The sequence below is a fragment of the Eubalaena glacialis genome, chromosome 12 (assembly GCF_028564815.1).
Source record: "Eubalaena glacialis isolate mEubGla1 chromosome 12, mEubGla1.1.hap2.+ XY, whole genome shotgun sequence".
Taxonomy (NCBI): Eukaryota; Metazoa; Chordata; class Mammalia; order Artiodactyla; family Balaenidae; genus Eubalaena; species Eubalaena glacialis.
In genome coordinates, this window is record NC_083727.1 from 105,668,003 (window position 1) to 105,688,964 (window position 20,962).

The 20,962-nt window shown below is 37.8% G+C and overlaps 1 protein-coding gene across 5 annotated transcripts in view; it reads left to right on the forward strand.

Moving 5' to 3' along the window:
- Window positions 1–20,962, forward strand: part of LOC133102019 (cytochrome b5 reductase 4) — an 86,946-nt gene that overhangs the window by 50,079 nt on the left and 15,905 nt on the right. For all 5 annotated transcript variants that reach the window (XM_061206932.1, XM_061206934.1, XM_061206933.1 and 2 more), the window contains 6 exons: window positions 305–362; window positions 1,974–2,067; window positions 3,885–3,917; window positions 6,345–6,467; window positions 18,981–19,121; window positions 20,730–20,882. In XM_061206932.1, coding sequence (XP_061062915.1) covers window positions 305–362; window positions 1,974–2,067; window positions 3,885–3,917; window positions 6,345–6,467; window positions 18,981–19,121; window positions 20,730–20,882 — 602 coding nt within the window. The remainder of the gene's footprint in view (window positions 1–304; window positions 363–1,973; window positions 2,068–3,884; window positions 3,918–6,344; window positions 6,468–18,980; window positions 19,122–20,729; window positions 20,883–20,962) is intronic.

Consider the following 20,962-nt stretch of genomic DNA (forward strand, 5'->3'; position numbering starts at 1 on the left):
GTGCCTTGTCAAGGATGTTGTTTGTTTTTATCCAAGTTGGAATACATGGAAGTATAAGTATTTTAAATTGAGAAATAATTGCTTTATTATTTATTTCATGGTAACACCACTGATTATTTAGAAAAAAAACTTTACCTAGAGAAATATATTTCTCACTGTAGATTTTGAACTATATGTTTTAAATCATGTATTTATTGTGTCATATTTTATATTTTTAAATTGTATATATTTTAAAATTATATATTTAATGATTTAATACATGTTACTGCACATGATTATTTATTCTTTTTAAAATATTTTACAGCTATGACTGGTTCCAAACAGATGCTTTAGTCACCATTGTCATATATACTAAACAGAAGGTAAACACATTTTTAAGATCAGAAAAAACAAAAAAATAAATAATAAATGTTAGCTATGCGCAGGTGTACTTTTCTAAGAGCTCTTCTTGTATTAACTTACAGCAACTCTGTGAGGTAGATCCTTTCGTTACCCCTATTTTACAGATGAGGAAACAGAAATTAAGTAATTTACCCAAAGTCACACGGTAAGCGGCAGATCTAGCGTTTTGAACCCAGGCAGGCTGGCTTCATAGTATATGCTCTTAACAACCATGCCATAGCATCTTAGGGAAAAAATAGACTAGGAAGAAGCATATTTTATGTGCTCTTCTGTGATTTTTTTTGTGTTTAAGCATAGATAACAGCAGTGAGAGTCCCAGTTTAACTTCACCATACAAACTAATTTCCTGCACTTAAATTGGAATTCAAGAGACAGGAGAGACTGTACTGCTGGAGCTTAGTATGCTTAAGCCACTAACGGGGTTCAGTTAATGCCCTCTGAAAACTAAAATTAAGGAGTTAATTCATTCACTAAGTATTTATTGAACCCCTGCTTCATTTGCAACACCATCGTAGAATTCAGGAATCTAATGATGGGCCAGATTCATAGAGACTGAACTCTCACCAGGCTTACAGTCCAGCTGGGAAATCAGATAAATAAGCAGGCAACTTACAGCATCTCCAGACACATCCTCCAGCAACTGGCAAGGTTCCCACACTTGAGGAACTGTGGAGATTTAAAGACAAGTTCTGGCAGCTAGGAATTTCTGAGAATTTATGCTGCTTCTGTAGTAGCAGAACCACATCTGAGCTGGTGAGTTCCTCCTACTCCTGCAGCAGGATTTGATGGCTCCGCAGGAGTGACCAGCCTCTGCCTGAAAGAGCCAGGAGGCCCAGAGAGGCACTGCTTGTCCCGCGTTCCACTCCCTCTTGGTATTGTCTCCTAACCAAGCAGACCTGAACCAAGAGGACAGGGCCTGGCGAGGCTGGGGTCTGTGTGCTCTCATTGGTGATATCAGTGAAGCACAGAGGATGGATGATTAAGGGAAGGGGGAAGGTTTCTACGTGGAATAATGTATTCAGTGTATGGTGTAAACGATAGGCACCAAAATAACTTGCACCAAAGCTATGTAGAAATTAGAGACATCTAAAAATTTGTTAGTGAATTTATTATTATTATTATTTTTTTTGATAAGCTGAGCCTAAGAGGTTGTGTTATTTGCACAGTGTCACATAATAGTGGAAAGATAAAAATGAACGCAAATATCTTGGCTTCTTGTCTGACTCTAATTTTTTTTCCAAATTATTTATGCAACAGATATTTGAGCACCTACTTGGTGCTGAGCAATATTCTGAAGACAGTATTCTGCCCCTTACACTTAGAGCGTAAAGACGAGTGTGTAAGGTAGACATTAAGCATAGACAAATGCATAGTTAAAACTGTGGTATATGCTTTGAAGGAGAAGAACTGGGTTGTATGAGAGAGCAAAAAACAGGAATAATGTGTATTTAGCTTGTGGGTTCTGTAAATAAGTACCATATGAACTTCCACTGATCAGCTTAAAAGTGTAGTAATAGGAGTTTGGTGAAAAGTTTACTTTTTAATCTTTCTTTTTTCGATTTCCATTTAAGGATATCAATTTAGACTCAGTAATAGCTGATCACCGGGATGATTCCTTTAGAGCAGAAACAGTTATCAAGGATTATTCATATCTTATACATATTGGTAAGTACCTTATTCTGTATTAATGGAAACAACTTTTGTTTCCTTTAGGTATAGTAGTTACTGGTGTAGAGTCTCGGTACCTATAATATTTTATGTGCCATTGTTATTTTGGTTTGTCACTTTTGATCTTTTTTTTCTGTTATTTCTTTATGCTAAGGAAAGCGCTAGCAAATGGCAGTACAACCTCACTTTTCCCAAGTTTAAACAATTAGGTGCGATCAAAATCAATAATCATATGAAATACTTGTTGGCCCAGCTTTGTAAGACTCTGTAACGTAATACCTACAAATAAATCTCTGACAGGAGCCCTGCCTGTCATGTGCTCCCGCTGAGTAGACATCACCAGGCGCTGTTCTATCGGCCTGTCTCTTGCCAGCCGCAAGGTTATACTGTACCCCTCAGCTGCCTGTCCCTTCGTGGGCAAAGACCTGCCATACACTTCACTTCTGTCTGTTTTGAGAGGTTACAGATCTATCAGGGGAAAGAAATGAGGACTAAAATCTAGAATCAAGGTAGCAGATTCTTAATGCATTTCTCACCCATAATGACTCTAGGAGTTCATCCTTTTCTCCTTTAAAGAAGGTAATGTTATTCTAGTTAGAAAGTAGAAATGAAACAAACCAAAACAGCAAGAGGAAAACTGTATTTTAAGCACACATTCTTATGTAAAGAACGTTTCATTTACTTTTGCAAAACAGAGACTGAAATTCTCCAGGCCTCAGATGACTCGAGATTCAGCTCATGGCTTTACCATATTAATGAAGGACCTTTAGTCCTGAATTTGATTGGAGTTGATAAATGTTTTTTCTTTCTTATTTTCCCCCCATTCATTAATCAACCTGAAATCTTAAACATTTCTTCTAGAAATACATGCTACCCTATTTTTTGCTAGCATAATATCTAATATATATTGCCTCTTAGGGAGAGTTTTAATCAAAAATTCAGATGTCTAGAAAAGTATACATTATTCATTAGCTCTGTCATGATTTTTCTTTAAGGAAGACCTCTGTGTCAGCACTTATTATGTTTCAAATACTTTATGGCTAGTTCTGTTCACACTGTAGCTAACTGTATCTTGCACACATATAAAAAACAAACAAAAATTCCACAGTCAAAAATGTGAAACTCCTGGTTGCTAATATTAGATCAGAAGGACTAAAATAATGCAGAATTTTAAGTTCCACACAACTATATTAACACAGTGAACTTTAGAGCAGATGTTTGTAAAAATACTTCTTGCATCACCCCCTTCTGGAATGTACGTTCCATGAGAGCAGGGATTTTTCTCTTTTACTAACTGTGATAACTGTAACACCTGGAAAGTGCATAACACGCACAGATGCCCAATAATTTTCTTTTTCAATAACTGAGTGCATATTCAACTTAGAGAACAGTAAGAAAGGAAACGCTGAGCTAGACCCAGTCCCGGCCTGTATTCGCACACGCACGTGCACACCCTGGAGTATGTGTGTTTCACGTGCTCTCTCTCCCTGCCTTGCTCCCTTCTTGGTTTGTAGCATTGGCAATCTGGGACTATCCTTGCACCAGTGTGGGTTATCCACCTGTGGGCAATTGAGTATTTACTCCTTAATTAATAGGGAGAGAAATGGAAAAATTGAAGATACATATTTAAGTAATTTGTCTCAAAATATTGTATACAGTATTTTGGTTGTGTTCAGTTTCTTTCTTTTGATTTCTCAGGATATGTTTGAGAGATTTGAAATGGTGCATGAAAGAACCATTTAAATGATCTTATATGGTATTTGTAGACCATAGGAACTGAAGCTGGATCTTAACTGAAATTTTTTTTTCTCCAGCCCTAAGTCATGAGATTCAGGAAGATTTTTCTGGTAAGCTACCAAAAATAATTTATCTTTGTACATATACACACACACATATACATACACACACACATGGGACGGTGGACAGCATTTATCTTATTATTCATTTGTATATTTTCATGTTGCAGACAAGGACATGATGTTTTCTATATAAGCAAATACATTAATTTTTAAATGTACTCTTTTCTCTCTGGTTTCAGTTCCCCCCACGCCTTTTTTCTTTCGCCTTTTTCATCTCTTATCTTTGCACTTTCCTTTTCCTCTCCTTAGAAAAAAAATTCCTGTCCCCATTCTTCCTTCCAGCCCTACTCCTGACATGCAGCTTGTAGAAATATACTTGACCAGACCAGACAAATTTTTCTTAGGTGTATATATTCAAATATTTAGTATTGACAGAGCACATTAAATTATGACTATTTCTGCATGTAAATACACAATGTGGATTTTTTATTTTATTTTATTTTATTTTTTTAAACATCTTTATTGAAGTATAATTGCTTTACAATGGTGTGTTAGTTTCTGCTTTATAACAAAGTGAATCAGTTATACATATACATATGTTCCCATATCTCTTCCCTCTTGCATCTCCCTCCCTCCCACCCTCCCTATCCCACCCCTCTAGGTGGTCACAAAGCACCGAGCTGATCTCCCTGTGCTCTGCGGCTGCTTCCCACTAGCTATCTATTTTACATTTGGTAGTGTATATATGTCCATGACACTCTCTCACCCTGTCACATCTCACCCCTCCCCCTCCCCATATCCTCAAGTCCATTCTCTAGTAGGTCTGTGTCTTTATTCCCATCTTGCCACTAGGTTCTTCATGACCTTTTTTTTTTTTTTTTTCCTTAGATTCCATATATATGTGTTAGCATACTGTATTTCTTTTTCTCTTTCTGACTTACTTCACTCTGTACACAATGTGGATTTTACACAGCTGTTTAGCAATAGAAGACTCATCAAAGAATGGTGGTTTCTTGTTTTTTGTGTTTTTCTTTAGCTTTATTGAAATATAATTGACAAAATTACAATATATTTGAAGATTTAAAGTGTACAATGTTATGATTTGATAAAGGTATATGCTGTGAAAAGATTCACACAAATTAATTAACACATCCATCACCTCACATATTTACCTTTGTGTGTGTGTGTGTATGCGTATGAACACAAGTTCTGTTGTCTTAGCAAATTTCAATTATACCAGACAGTGTCATCAACTGTTGTCACCATGTTATACATTAGATCCTCGGACCTTATTCATCTTGTAGCTAAAAGTTTGTACCCTTTTATCAAGCTCTCTCTATTCCCCCCTCCCCCTGCCCCAACTCCTGGCACTATTTTGCTACTCTCTGTTTCTATGAGTGTGACTTTTTTTTTTTAATTCCACATATAAATGATACCATGCACTATTTGTCTTCTCTGTCTTATTTATTTCACTTAATATAATGCCCTCTAGATTTATCACACGTCATTGCAAGTGGCAGGATTTCCTTCCTTTTTTAGGGCTGAATAATATTCCATTCTATATTCGTATATACATGTGGTTTCTTGTTTTAAAGTACTGTCAGAGTACCTTACACCGGTTCTATACCTTCCCTTTTCTTTATACCATAGTAAGTTCTATAAATTGTATAAATTAATCTCTTTAGAATCAAGGACTTCTTATGTTTGTTAAGCTTCAAATCAGTGCTCATTGAATTGAATTTATTTGATTAATCTGTGTTTAAAAGTTGTTAAATTGCTACTGAATTATGTGTTTACAGTAGGGAAGGACAGATTGTTTCTAAAGACAAAAAGAAATATACTTTAGATCTTTAAAAGCACATTCAATTCATAAAATTTAATCAATTTTAAAAGTTTATTTTATTATTGTACTCATGTATTCTAAACTATTTTAAACATTCAAAAATAAAAAGAGAATCTAAAAGATTTTTAATTATCAAAGATTGACATGCACTTTATTGGGATTCATTCTCCTGAAGCTTTTTCTATGTTTATTAGGCTCAATATTGGTTTACTGAATTCACTCATAAGAACCCCTCAGATCCCAAGAAATGTTAAAAGAGTATAAATTAAATTTGCTTTTGTGGATTCATTCAATGGCTAATTTGTATATTTAAGTTTTTTTTTTAAGCTATGTGTTAATTAGTTGCCATGGCTCTATTTGAGCTTGTATGAAAACTAGCATTATGTATTAGTTTGGCCCTTGATAAATTAATTTGAAAGAAGTTAATCTGAATCTAACATAAACTGGATTTAACACCATATAAGGCATAAACAATTTTGATGAACATGTACACAGAATTTTGTTTATCTCACAAATGCTCAGTGTCATTCATATCTGATTGGGACATTTGGGTTGTTTGAGAAAGGTTGGTTTAAAAGTAAAACCTTATATTTAGTATCAATGAATACAAATGGAATTTATCTTCTTTTCAGTGCGAGTTGTTGAGAATGTGGGAAAAATAGAGATTGTCCTGAAGAAAAAAGAGAATACTTCTTGGAAATGCCTTGGTCATCCCCTGGAGAATCATAATTCACTTATTCCAAAGAAAGATACAGGTAGGCTGTGCTATTATTTTGAGTCCTGGGTTAATGAAAATGTTGTGTCAGTGGCTCAGTTATATCAGAGTTTGGAAGGCCACTTGCAGTGAGCCAAAGGGTCCTTGTATCTCTCTCTAAGGAGTTGAAAAGGGACATTGTGTCTGTTATCCTCCTTTTTTTTTTTTAAGCAGAAATTAAATTTCTGACTCTGCTATCTAATGTTTAGACATAACAAAAGTCATTAGGTAATGATACCTAAATGGAGAAACCCACTCAGACTCTTGTCCGACCATTCACTCCTTGAGGTTTGTTTTTTTTAATAAAAGGTGCAGAAACAAGTTAAGTTTATGCCTTGTAGGCACATCTAGTTTTTTTCTGTTAGAGAAGGCACATTTACTGTCTCTCTGCTTACCTAAACCAGTTTCTGAGTTTATTCCTAAAGGATGATACCATTCATTTCCTTCCTTTCTTTATTTTTTAAAGCTTTTTATGTAACTATAACATTTATAGGCAAAGGTGCATATTACAAATGTTCTACTTGATGAATTTTCACAAAGTGAATGCACTCCATATTTTCTCTTTGGAAACTGGTAGGATTTGCCTCTTCCAAGTGTTTTGAAATTTCACAGTTTGATATACCTTAACGGGGGGTCTGCTTTCAGCTTCTGTGCCGAATGTTCATCCTTTTTTGCTAATATTTCCGTTACGGAAACTTAAGACCCTCGGGCCTGGGGAATACTGATATTTCTTCCCTTCATGGTCTGTTCTTACTTTTTAGAAATAGTCTTACTTTAAGCCTTCTTAACCAGTTCTCTAATTATCTTGTCTTTTCTCTCTCATTTTCAATTTTGTCCTTTTCTTCTACTTTTTGGGAGATTTCTTCTGCTGTGTCTTCCAGCTCTGCTGTTGTGATACTCATTTCTACTCTCATATTTTTAACTTTGGAGAACTCTTTTGATTTTTGTTCCTTTGTTTTAGCATCCTATTTTCTATCTTCTCTTTTTAAGAATTATAGTGTTCGAGAGTTTTTGTCTCCCTGTGTAGCCTCTGTTCCTACAGTTTGTTTATTTTGGTTTGTCTTTCATATTAGATGCTTTCTTTGAATGTCTGCTGATCCTTGACCATCTGCTCTTACTTCAGGGTGGAACTCTAAAGGCTGATTGGAAACTCTGTGCATGTGGGTGTGGCTTGTTGACAGTAATATTTACTATGTGGCTGGATGGTTTCTTCGGGAAAAGTCTGATGCCAGTATTTTGTCAGAGTCTCTAGGGTAAACAGTCTTCTACCCCACATCCAGCATTTCAGAAGTTATGTGGGAAAAGAAGGCTGGGATATCTGTAAACTTAATTTCCTTTTTTTTTTTGCCTAGTATACTATATTGGTCTACTAAGGCTGCTGTGAAAAAGTACCACAGACTTGGTGGCCTAACAACAGAAAGTTATTTTCTCACAGTCTGAAGGCTAAAAGTCTGAGACTAAGGTGCTGGCAGGGTTGACTTCTCCTGAGGCCCCTCCTTGGCTTACAGATGGCTGTGTTCACATGGTCTTCCATCTGCGTGTGTCTGTGTCCCTATTGCCTCTTCTTATAAGGACGTCAGTCACATCGGATTAGAGACCACCCTAATGACCTCATTTTAACTTACTTTTTAAAATACCCTGTCTCCAAATATAGTCACTTTCTGGGGTACTGGGGGTTATGACTTTAACGTTGAAAATTGAGGGGGACACAGTTCAGCCTATAACATATACCCAATCTAGAGACCCTTTGTTTTGCCCTCTACGGAGAGAGCAAAATTCTGATATTTTGCCAGAATAGGAGAGAATCAGTCATGTGTCCGTGTGAAGTAGGGGAGGACCTCAGAAAGCGGGGGAGGCGGCATCTAGGCTTCTTAAATGAACTTTCTTCCAGAAAGTGGTTTTAGCTCTGCCTTCACTCTGATTCTAGAGATACTTGGTCCTGCCAATTTCTGAGCCTCAAAGGGATCTCATATTACAGATGGGTTGATTCTTGGCTTTTTGTTTGTCTAGCTTAGGATTTAGCTTTACGGAGTCTACTGAGTCAGTGACCAGTCGTCTCTTTGCTTTGTCAGCTCCCAAACTTCTGTTGCTTTCTTATTTCTGTTCTTATTGTCCTTGCAGGCTAGGCCTTAAAAAAACAACCACACACACAGAAAAAAAAACATCTTTGCTGTTATTTTAGGGAGGGGTTAGAAGAAACTAACTGCATGTATTCAGTTTAGCATCTTTAAATATTTAAAGTTATAAAAATATATTTGTGGATAGTATTTTAATTTTCAGAAAAGTATCACGTAGCTGTATTTTGAGTACATACTGTGTGTAGAAGGCTATTTTAGGTATTGTGGTACGAAACAAATAAAAGGCATCAGAAATTATTTTCCCAGGCGGAAGAAAGAACATACACAAACATGAGACTGAAGAATACTTGTATCAAGAAATAGGCCAGTAAGACCAAGTTACATAGTGCAAACTTGAATGCATTCTAAGGTTACCTTAAGTGAACAAACAGATGCAGATGAATTTGACCTTAAATGACTCTCCATGAATGAAGGAGGTCAATATCAAGCAATGTTTTGAAAGTGGCTTTAAAAAAACCCCCCAAAACTATGAAGGGCTTTCCAGGTATCATTACTGGGTACTTATTGTGCCAGACCTTTTGCAGTTGGTAGAGAAAGAAAATGTAAGCCATATATGGGGAAGTTCAAATAGAGTCATTTTCCCAGAGCAGGAGATCTCAATTGTGTGGTATAAGGTAGGGAGAGAGAACATAGAGGAATAACTGAGTGATGTAGCAGATCAGAAGAGAATAGGTAAAAGACAGTGAAAATGAAAAAAGATATTATTAAAGTGAAATCTGTTGCCCTGAAATTATCCGACTCTCTAGTGATTGGAAAATCATAGCAAACCAGGTAAAAGCTAAGTCCTAGAAATAAATGATACTGAGAACCCAGGCTGACCTCCATTTGGAAATAGAATGAACATTGCTCAAGTATTCTTTTCTATAATTTCCTGAGGCTTTCCATGAACTCTTTCATCCCTGCCATAAATTTTGGCTTGAATCATGAACCACCATAGTTTGCTTTAGCTTTCTTGTCTGAAGTTAGAGCCATGCATGTATTTTTTAGTGAATTAGATTTTCCACTTTGGAAAATGACTCAGAGTTTAGGGGATTGTTTTTTTTAATTTGTTTGACAGAATTAGCATAGATAATTTCTTCTTTGTCCTTTCTCTTCCTTAAATCATGACAAAAACTATAGGTTATTTTCCGCACTAGCAAAACTGAATACTTACATGATCAAAGTATTATGATTAACTTGCTGTCAGTAGCTTCAAATGTTCAGTCTATCACGTGGCTCCTTGGTTTTCAAGGAGGTTTTCATGCTGGCTTCCTCTTACTGAAATTTCTTAGTTTAAAAATTTAAGTTTGAAAATAAGCATGTAAGTTGAAGACTTAGTGCACTACCTTCTCATGTCATTTCTAGAATTTACTTACACAAAAGATTCAAATATAGCAAAGAACATAATCAGAGAAGAGAAACTACTTCGTTTTTACCTTTAATCCAGCTGTAATACTTAGTAAATTAAATTATATGACTAGAACCAAACTACCATTTGTAACTTGGGCGCTTCCAATTATTTTCTTCTTCCCAAAGATGAATAGATGAAGATTATGAATGAGTAGTTGTGTGTGTGTATGTGTGTGATGCCTAACGAACTTGTGTCTATTAAGAGTCAGAAACTAATAGATAATTGGATTGCTATTTCTGTATCCAACCTAAAGTTTATTTTAATTGTGATTGCCTTTAATATGGGGACTTAGATCACCAGACAAAGGCAGTTATACAGATTTGCCAACAAACAACTCAGTAAATGAATATTGGGATACAAAATTATAAACAAGATTTTAAAAAATTGTGTCATAATTGTGATATGTCAGCAGCTATTTATAAACCTCTAGGTTAAATATATATAGAATCTATAACTGTCTTTATAATTCAAGTTGAACTGTATGAAATCACTGATATTTATTTTTTAACCTAAAAAAATGGCAGTTTCTCATGATTTGAACTATACTTTCATCAGGGCTTCCTAACTGCTAACACCACACACGTGCGTGTGCACACACACTGAAGTACTGTCTGTAGGTGTAAATGTGCTTGTCAGCACTCTGTGAGCAGTCACTTAATTGAGGCTTTCTGCGGAGCCTGTGATTCTGCAGGCAAGCTGTTCGCTGCCACAGTGAACAACAGCTCTCGTTGCAGGTGTAGAAAGAACCACCCTCACCCCTCCCCTCCCCTTCCTTGCCTGTGCATCCATGTTTCTTTGCGGCCTAAAACAAGCATTCAGAATTACTGGAAAAGAAAAAAATATTGTGGATAGCAAATAGAAACTTCACTGTGCTTTGTTCTCTTAAATTGTCTGCTCAGCCCAGCAGGTGTAAAGTCGTTGCTTGCACAGTAACTGTAAGATGCTTTGGCATTTTGCTGTCTTCTTCTTATTTCTAGCGGAATGGCCTGAATAAGAAGAAACACAGAATAGATGGGGCAGGCTGTAAATGAGTAAGAAATTATTTACTATACTAAAAGATAGAATAGAAGAAGTTTAAAAACTTAGAATTCAGGCAGTTCAGGCACTTCAGTGTATAATGTTGGCTGAATTATTAGTTATGGAACTGAGGAAAAGTGATAAGCACAGAAATGTTCAAATCTAGTGACAGCCTTGCTATGATGTGGACCCCATTGTCTAAGGGCCCCATTGAATCTAGTCTTGGAGAAAGAGCTTCCTTTCTCCTAACTTAATGCTAATATTTAACTCTATAAAATCCTCACTTTGAAAGAAGGATTCAGCTCACATCAGTCTAGGTGAGGTAGTAAAAGACCTGAATACACTTTAGGTATATATATATATTTTTAAAATAACTTTTTATGTCTTTTTTAATAAATTTATTTATTTAATTTATTTATTTTTGGCTGCGTTGGGTCTTTGTTGCTGCGTGCGGGCTTTCTCTAGTTGCGGCGAGCGGGGGCCCCTCTTCGTTGAGGTGCGCAGGCTTCTCATTGCGGTGGCTTCTCTTGTTGCGGAGCATGGGCTCTAGGCACGTGGGCTTCAGTAGTTGTGGCACGTGGGCTCAGTAGTTGTCGCTCGCGGGCTCTAGAGTGCAGGCTCAGTAGTTGTGGCGCACGGGCTTAGTTGCTCCGTGGCATGTGGGATCTTCCCGGACCAGGGCTCAAACCCGTGTCCCCTGCATTGGCAGGCGGATTCCTAACCACTGTGCCACCAGGGAAGCCCACTTTAGGTATATTTTTAACAGTAATAGTTAAAACAGAAAGGAATCTATGCTTTATTGTCAATTTACTAATACTGCTTCATTAGGTTTTACCCCAGTATATGGAAAAATGTGTGCCCATACACATTTATCATCCTAGTGTTTGAAGCTGTGTTATGAACGTATTCTTATTCATATATTCAAGAGTGGTTTGGGTGAGGATGATAAAACTATACTACTAGAGGTTAAGTGGAAGTCTTACCAAAGTTAGTGAAAAGGCTGAATAATTTTTAAAAACAGCAAAATAAATGCAATTATATAATACTTTTAAAAGTATACAATAACTAAAACTTTGTTGTTTCTTCAGCATAGGAAGGTATTCTAGTGACTTCATGGGTTTGAATTATTTTATCCGTAGTTAAAAATGTTAGGTATTTGTACAGTTCTTGAAAATAGTTTGTTCTCAAGTGTTCTGCAGACCTGTGCTCTACCAACTGAGCTACTGAAGGCTCCGCTTGTTCTCAGGTGTTCTGAGCATCATCCCTGCACACAAGTTCATTGCTCATCAAGGTCACTGTCTTGGCAGAAACAGGCAGCCAGCAAGGCTAAATCAGGCTGACCCCTGCTGTATGAACTGTGACAGATTCTGTAAAGGAAAAACTCAGATTTTTCCTGTGTAGGAAAAAAACTCAGTTCCTCCCTACTGTCTTTCTCTCCTATGTGTCTCCTTTACTGTTCACACAGAACGCTTCACTTCTGACACTTCTGGTCCCAAATACCTGGAGATTTTCCTCCACAGCAGGCAGTTCTTTGCAGTACCAGCTGGTGTCTTACAAGTTAACTCAGTTCTGACACTGTCTACCTGGAGACACCATCGGATCCCACAGGTTAAGGGCTCAGTCCCACATGATCCCTCCCCCCGTCCCCCAACACACACACACACTTCAGACGCCAGTGGCAAGCCCAGGTTACCACCTGTTCTTCTGACTAACTGGCTATAGATGGGAGGTTCCAAAGACCCCTTCCTTAGGCTTGATTAATTTGCTAGAGTAGATCACATATGATAAAGGATACGGATGAATATCCAGATGGAAGAGATGCAGAGGGTGAGAGAAGGTCTGGGAGGGTCCTGAGCACAGGAACGTCTGTCCGTGGGGAGTTGAGGTCTGTCACCCTCCCAGTGTTGATGTGTTTGCCCACCTGGAAGCTCTTTAAACCCCCTGCTATTGGGATTTTATGGAGGTTCCTCATGTAAGCATGATCAGTTATTAACTTCATTTCCAGCCCCTCTCCCCTCTCCAGAGGGTGGGACGTGGGGCTGGAAATTCCAAACTTCTATCATAGCTGAGTCTTTCTGGTGACTGGCGCTCATCCAGGAGCCCACCCAGAGTCACCTCATGAGGACAAAAATGTTCCTGGTTCTCTTATTACTTAGGAATTTACAAGGGTATTAGGAATCCCGTGTTAGAGATGAGGGTCAAAGACAAATACAGTGGTTCCCCCCTTATTTGTGGTGTTGCTTTCTGAGGTTTCACTTACTGCAGTCAATCGTGGTCCAGAAATATTAAATGAAAAATTCCAGAAATAAACAATTCATAAGTTTTAAATTGTGCACCATTCTGAGTAGTGTGATGAAATCTCAAGGCGTCCCGCTGGGGACGTGAATCATCCCTTTGTCCAGCGCATCCCACCCGTTAGCCACTTGGTAGCCGTCCGGGTTATCAGATCAGCTCTCGTGGGATCACATTGCTTGTGTTCAGGTCACCCTTATTTTACTTAGTAATGGCCCCAAAGCGCAAGGGAAGTGATGCTGGCAATTCCAGTATGCCAAAGAGAAGCCAGAAAGTGCTTCCTTTAAGTGAAAGGGTGAAAGTTCTTGTCTTAACAAGGAAAGGAAGAAAAAAAAATCAAATTATGAGGTTGCTAAGATCTACCATGAGAACAGAGAAGATTCTCTGTGAAATTGTGAAGAAGGAAAAAGGAATCCGTGCTAGTTTTGCTGTTGTACTTTAAACTGCAAAAGTTACTGCCACAGTTCATGATAAGTACTTAGTTAAGATGAAAACGGCATTAAGTTTGTAGAGTAAGATATTTTGAGGGAGATAGACCACATTCACATAACTTTTATTATGGTATATTGTTATAATTGTTCTATTGTATTATCAGTTATTGTTGCTAATCTCTTACTGTGCCTAATTTATAAATTACAACTGTATAATATGTACATATATATAGGAAAAAAACAGAAGTTTCAGGCATCCACTGGGGGCCTTGGGATGTATCCCCCATGGATAAGGGGGAACTACTGTGTAAAGAACAAGAGATGCTCCTAGTGTTCTTATCACTTAGGATATTATAAGAATTTTAGGAACTCTGTGCCAGGAACCGGGGGCAGAGGCCAATATATAGATTTTCTCTTATCTCACAGCCCAGCCCCTGGTCTCTGGCCATGAACCATTTATATCAAATGATACACAGCTAAGAAGAAACCGGCGCTTTACTAGAATCTCATTCAGTCATTAATAACTCTCCAGTCCATCACCACATCATATGAAAAATGTCTCCCAGGGCAAGGCCCCTCAAGTGTGCAGGCTTTCTATTCAACCTTAGGTTCCAGAAACAGGAGTGGTCTCAGCAACATACGGCTTCACCCTTTCAGGCATCTGATAAAATTGAGCTAAGAGACAATATCATGTCTTGCTCTGAGCCTCTTCCAAGGTGTTAATGTAATATTGGATTTCCCTCCTTACATAACCCAGATTCTAAATGGAATGTCTATTGAATTGAATGGCTGTAGGTTGGGGGTTTTTCTGCGTGGACATATCTAGGTATGTATATCAATATATTTTTAAGTATTGTAGATGTTAGTATTGATGTTTGGGGTTATTTATTTTCCATTGGAGCATTTTTTAAGTGTGTAGTTCCACTAACTGCTTGCCCTATGTTGGTTCAGGAAGATCTTAGAGGAAGGCATGAGTAAAGGTAGATTGCAAATTAGGAGGTAAGTAAATCATACAGGTTTCCCCACTATCCAAAAGTAGAGCATCCTATGGAATCTTTCATAAGTGGAAATGGTGTAAAGGGAAGAAGCAGTTACCCTAGGACACATCTAGCTCACGGATGCACAAGGTAAACTGAGACAAAACGCAGATGCGCACGGGCACAGTTCAAAGTTATGGCGGCTTGATGCTGAGATGCTGACTGTAGTTCCCGGGGAAGGAGCTTGGGGTGCCACCCTCTCTGCTCGGGGTGCACGCTGCCTCCGTAACAGCTCACTGCAAAACAAACGCTGAATGCTATTTTCCCTTTTCACCGGTTTTCATAAAAGTGAAAATCCTCTTTGGATTTCTTTCAGTTAGGAAAAACAGGTACTAATGTAGATTTTTCATAAAAGATAAGTGGCGTAAAGGGAAATTTCAGAAAGCAGGGGACACCCATATTTAGGTAATTGAAAGTAGTAAAGAGTGCTAAGAAAACCTGTGGTTGCTCAGAACGGTAGGAATCGGGGATGTTGAAGAAGAGATGTACCTGGGATGGATGGTGACTTGCTGAACTGGTTCCTTAATTCGGACGTTAAATAGTTAGTAGGGAGTTGTAAAGGGTGGAGGGATAATCTAGAAACATTTATACTTGAACTGATGTGGTCAAAATAAGGAGGAAGATGCTAAAGAACAATGTACTGTTCTAGAACGATGATTCTCAAACTTTTTGAACAAGGCCTATGAGTTGGGGCAAGAAGCTCTCATAACTTGTTGCCCCATCCACATCTTCTCAAGCGACACTGTGATCTTGGGCAAGCTGTTTAACTTCTGTAAGCCCCTGCTTCCAGCAGGGAAAATGAGAGTGGATAGGTGCTTTAAAAGTGTACTAGGGGGAATTCCGGTGGTTAGGACTCTGCACTTCCACTGCAGCGGGCACAGGTTCCATCCCTGGTGTGGGAACTGAGGTCCCGCATGCCACGTAACATGGCCAGAAAAACAAAAAGTGTACTAGGAGCAAGAAGGTGCTGAAGGACAGGGTGAAGGCAGTATGGACTCCCAGTCCAGCGCTCTACAGGGTGAAGGCAGTATGGACTCCCAGTCCAGCACTCTACAGGGTGAAGGCAGTATGGACTCCCAGTCCAGCGCTCTACAGGGTGAAGGCAGTATGGACTCCCAGTCCAGCGCTCTACAGGGTGAAGGCAGTATGGACTCCCAGTCCAGCGCTCTACAGGGTGAAGGCAGTATGGACTCCCAGTCCAGTGCTCTACAGGGTGAAGGCAGTATGGACTCCCACTCCAGCGCTCTCTTTCACGTCTGTCTCCCACTGAGCTTTGTCTTTATTTTAGCCTGTGAAAGTCTACTCTTTAGAAGGAAAGCTATAGTTTCTTTTCAACAAGAAGAAAAAAGGATACCCAAATTATCATATTATCCTCAGCATTTCAGTGTTACGCCGAATGTCTCAATATTATATGTATGTTATTAAAAGAAGTTAATGTGGGATTAACAGATACACACTACTGTATATAAAATAGGTAAACAACAAGGACCTCTACTACATAGCATAGGGAAATATATTCAATATCTTGTAATAACCTATAATGGAAAAGAACCTGAAAAAGAATGTGTGTTTGTGTGTGTGTGTGTGTGTGTGTGTGTGTATAACTGAATCACTTTGCTGTACACCTGAAACATTGAAGATCAACTATACTTCAATAAAAAAATAAAGATGAAAAAAAAAAGAAGTGAGGTTTCTGGGCAGACAGTTTTCTGTCTTATGTTTTTGTTTCACCATCTCATATTTATTTTCAGTTTCTCATTTTCTTGTATAATTATGCTTATAAAACCAAAAACCTGACACTTCAATACAGGCATTATCCAGACTGAAGTCGTCAGTGCATCTGCTTTATACTCCTTTTCCCCCATTTTTCAGGTCCATGCCTGTGATACTTCTCTCCTCAGTGCAACTGAAAGACGAAAACATTCTTAAATTTTCCGTAAGACTTTTAGAACCTATTGTTAGCACGTCCTTGTGAAATTATGGCAGTTTTATTATTTTATCGGTAAGATGTTGAAATTATCTCAGTGGTGTTAAATAGCAGGAATACTGTGTTAATTCTCTAACAAGGAAAGCCAGTCAATCACTGGAACCCAGAGTTTCCTTGTGTTTTAAGTATAGTCAAAGAGGTGCATACTTACTCTAGCAAATCCTTTCTGGTAAAGGCTAGAGGTGAAATTGTCAGGAGGGGCACCTGCCCTGGACTCCGTGCTTGGAGGAAAACACAAGGGCTCTCCTCCAGCCGCACGGCTCCCACAGCATGAGGAGTGTGCAAGGTGAAGAATTATCCACCTGGAGTTCAGGCGCTTTCCTTCACCACTGCCCTCCAGGTATCTGGAACCCCAGAATTCCCTGCCCAAATGGCCCCAAATCCGCTTCTATCCAAGAAGTGGCCAAGGCTGTTTATGGAGAGAGCAAGTAGATGAGCCTTAACATATGGGCTGGTGCGCCCACACCTGCACAGGGCTCCACTCAGGGTCAGACAGTGGGGCTGAGAAGAGGGGAGTCAGGCCATAGGCAGTCAAGGGGGTGCAGCTCTCATCCCTCCACCATCTTCCTGCGTGGAACTCTGAGGAGTTCAAGAATCCTGAATTCGAGCCTAGCCTTCTAGGACATTATGAAAGTATATTTCAAGGTACAGCGTAGAACATATTTTATTTAGCAGTTATTTGTCTGATTTATAACTTTCATGTATTTAGACATATAGATGGGGGTCTCATATTGTATTACCACTCTGGGTCCCAGGAAGGTCTAGAGGAAGGGATAAGGAGATCGTTTGAACCTTCATTTCTTCTTGGGGGTGAGCCTAGGTCCTTTGATCCTTCGTCGGTCCAGTACTGGATTAGGCCTTCCGGGATAACTCTGGGACGGTACTCTTAGCTGTAATCTGGTCTAAGCTTTGCCCTGGCAACGATGCACTCTTAAGTTTATGTGCATACCGAGCTACCATGGTGACAGATGGAAAGATTTAGTGACCAGGGTCTTTGGGAGCAAAAGGGACAAGGGAAGAAGAGAATTGGATGAAACTGTGGTCAAAATGATTTCTTAGGATTCTATGTGAATTTTAGTTTTCCACTAACCATTGGATTATTCGATGTAGGACCTTCACATCCTAAGGTCTGGAGTAAATCTTTCTGCACCTACTTAAATATTTTTAGGTTAAAAAAAAGAGCATAATTAGGATAATAAGATGCTTTATTAGGATTAATTCCTGACATCTCTGTAAATGCTGTTTTACAAAAGAGAGGAAATTATGAAACAAAGTCTACTCTGGCATGCTGTTTACATCTGAAAGAAAATTTACAAGTGAAAATATTCATGCTTTCAGAACTTCTATAACAAGATCTTCCAATCCAAGTGGTATTATTTTGCTCTGTATACAAGTAATATTTCCTGAGCTTAGGGTATTAATTTCAAATATTTCCCATATTTATAGAAATACTTGATTCCTTTTGTTTATTTGTATTTTAGTATTACAAACTTGGCATCTTCAGTTTTTCACTTAAATTAATTTTCCAGATAATCAGAACTTACACCCTTAAACCTAAGTTTATTTTTTGTTTTAATCATTTTTTGACCATTGAAATGTTCTATAATTCATATACATATGAATTTTGTTTGTGTATATATAATACACATATACAGAGACACAAGAATGTATACTTTTCCTGCCTTTATCAAAGAAATATTTCTAAGTTATTGAATAGTGCTGGTATTGTTAAACCTTAAATATTTGAGTTTCAGGACTTTTCCATTCTGTAAGAAAAGAATTTAGAATGAGCTTTGTTGATTATCAAATATTTTTCACATCTACAATTTAATTATATAGCTGTTATAGGCTTAAAGGATGGAATTATTTTAAAAAGTAAATTTAAGAAGAAATAAACTAGACTTTAATTTCTTAGGCTATAATGGTTTTAACATGCTATAACGACAGACATGAGGAAATAACACTCATTTTATAGAGCTTATTTTTCAAATGACAGAAGTACTTACAGGTTTTAGAAAATGGATATCGCAGGAAATAAAATGGAAAAAATTAACACTATAAGATTTTCAAAATACTGACGAATTTTTAAAATGTCACAGGCCTGTTAGTGAAACTCAAGCTCACTAAAGAGCAAAAGCTGAGCCTGTGTTTTTGCGTGGTAGGTCTGAGAGTACTTCTTATTTAATTTATTCATCACTAAGAGAAAATGAATCACTTTCTAGGTTTGTACTACAGAAAGTGCCAGTTAATTTCCAAGGAAGACGTGACTCATGATACGAAGCTTTTCTGCTTGATGCTGCCACCAAGCACACATCTTCAGGTGCCAACTGGGCAACATGTTTACTTCAAGCTGACTATTACAGGTAAGGCAAGCAGAGGCTTGGTGGAAACAGTTTCTTCTTTTATAAGCAGTTCGGAATCAGTACTAATCTCTCGAGGAAGCGCCCATTTAGGTTATTAATAAAATGTTTCTGGGCAGCTAGACTTAGTGATAGCCAGATTCTAGGTTTGTGGATGCAGTGATCCTGCATGTGGGAACTATAGCTGTGCTGCATCACTGTATGAACAAAGAAGTTATCACTAGTCACAGAGATAGTGCCACCAGCACTGTAATTTATTACTAACAAAGCCTTAAAGGAAAGAGGTGAGGGAGCACACAGATGGTCTTCCGTGAAGACAACTGCCAGAAACACACACTAACGTCTCTTATTTAGCCACTTACGGGTCTGTCATTTAGGAAGTTGAATTTATAAAACTGAAAATGAGTGGATGATTATAAATGATTTCCTTGCATGTGCCACTAGTATAAGAAGCTCTGTAAACATATTCCTTACTGTGTAAATTCTTTTTCCCTCATTTTCATCCTGAAATTACCTCATTTACTTGTTTTAAATACCTTTCTTACCGATGTCTAACATCTTCATAGTCTTTTGAAACTGCAGAAGATAACACTCCTAGCCTTTCCAGCAATCAGCCTCACAGACTACCAGCCAGGATTTGGTGAATATGGTTTATTGTGACGGCACTGTTCAGTTTTTCTCTCCATCATCACTAATGCCACGTTATCATTCAATAGCTGGTATCTCCACCAGTGTGGTTATTGTCAGTGTATTATAATTTACACATAGATTAATTTTTGTGTATGTGATGGAACCATGTGTAAAATTTTGGTCTTTCAAATATGTGGTGACTCCTCTTTCTTTGGAATTTGGCTAGCTAAAATATGACTTCTGATTAATTTTACCCTGTTTTTTATTATTATATTCTTAGAAGTAGTTGGAATAACATTCTTTTCAGTTACGAAAGTAATATATAAAATATTAAATTGTTAAAACAATTTGAAATATATAAAGTAAAAAGTGAAATTCTTCCCTTCCTGGAACTCAAATGATCCCACTGGCCATCGGTATCCATTGTTAAAAATTTGGTGTATGGGGACTTCCCTGGTGGTCCAGTGGTTAAGACTGCGTGCTTCCACTTCAGGGGGCACGGGTTTGGTCCCTGATCGGAGAACTAAGATCCCGCATGCCGTGTGGTGAGGCCAAAAATAAATAAATAAATAAAATAGAATAAAATAAAATTTTTTAAAAATTTGGTGTATAATTAAAATTATTATGTAAGTACCTTCTTGCATCTCTGTGTAAACTTTTAATGCCATTTTTGTTGTGGCCTATTACAAAGCTTACATGCTGATGGTGTAGATGGTTGTCTAAGTTTATTAACATAAAACCCCATCACCTTATGCCACGCTTAATAAAAACAGGTTATTTATATTATGGGTAGATTACTGATTTGTTAAAATTATCTCAGCACACATAGGTTTAGGGTATATATACATGTACTACATACATAGAATTAAGTTCACATTAAGTATACAGTTTTAAATATATACTGATAGCATCATAAAATTTGTATGCTTCACCTTCATTTAGATTTTTAGATTTGAATTTCTCTGTTGTGACTTTTTCCAGGTACTGAAATTGTGAAGCCATATACACCTGTATCTGGTTCCTTATTCTCAGAGTTCAAGGAACCAGTTCTTCCCAACAATAAATACATCTACTTTTTGATCAAAATCTACCCTGCTGGACTCTTCACACCAGAGCTTGATCATCTTCAGATTGGTTAGTATGTATTTTTTTAACCTAGATTGTGTTCTGGATTGGATCACAAGTTACACTTTCTTTTAGTTATTTCCCTGTGG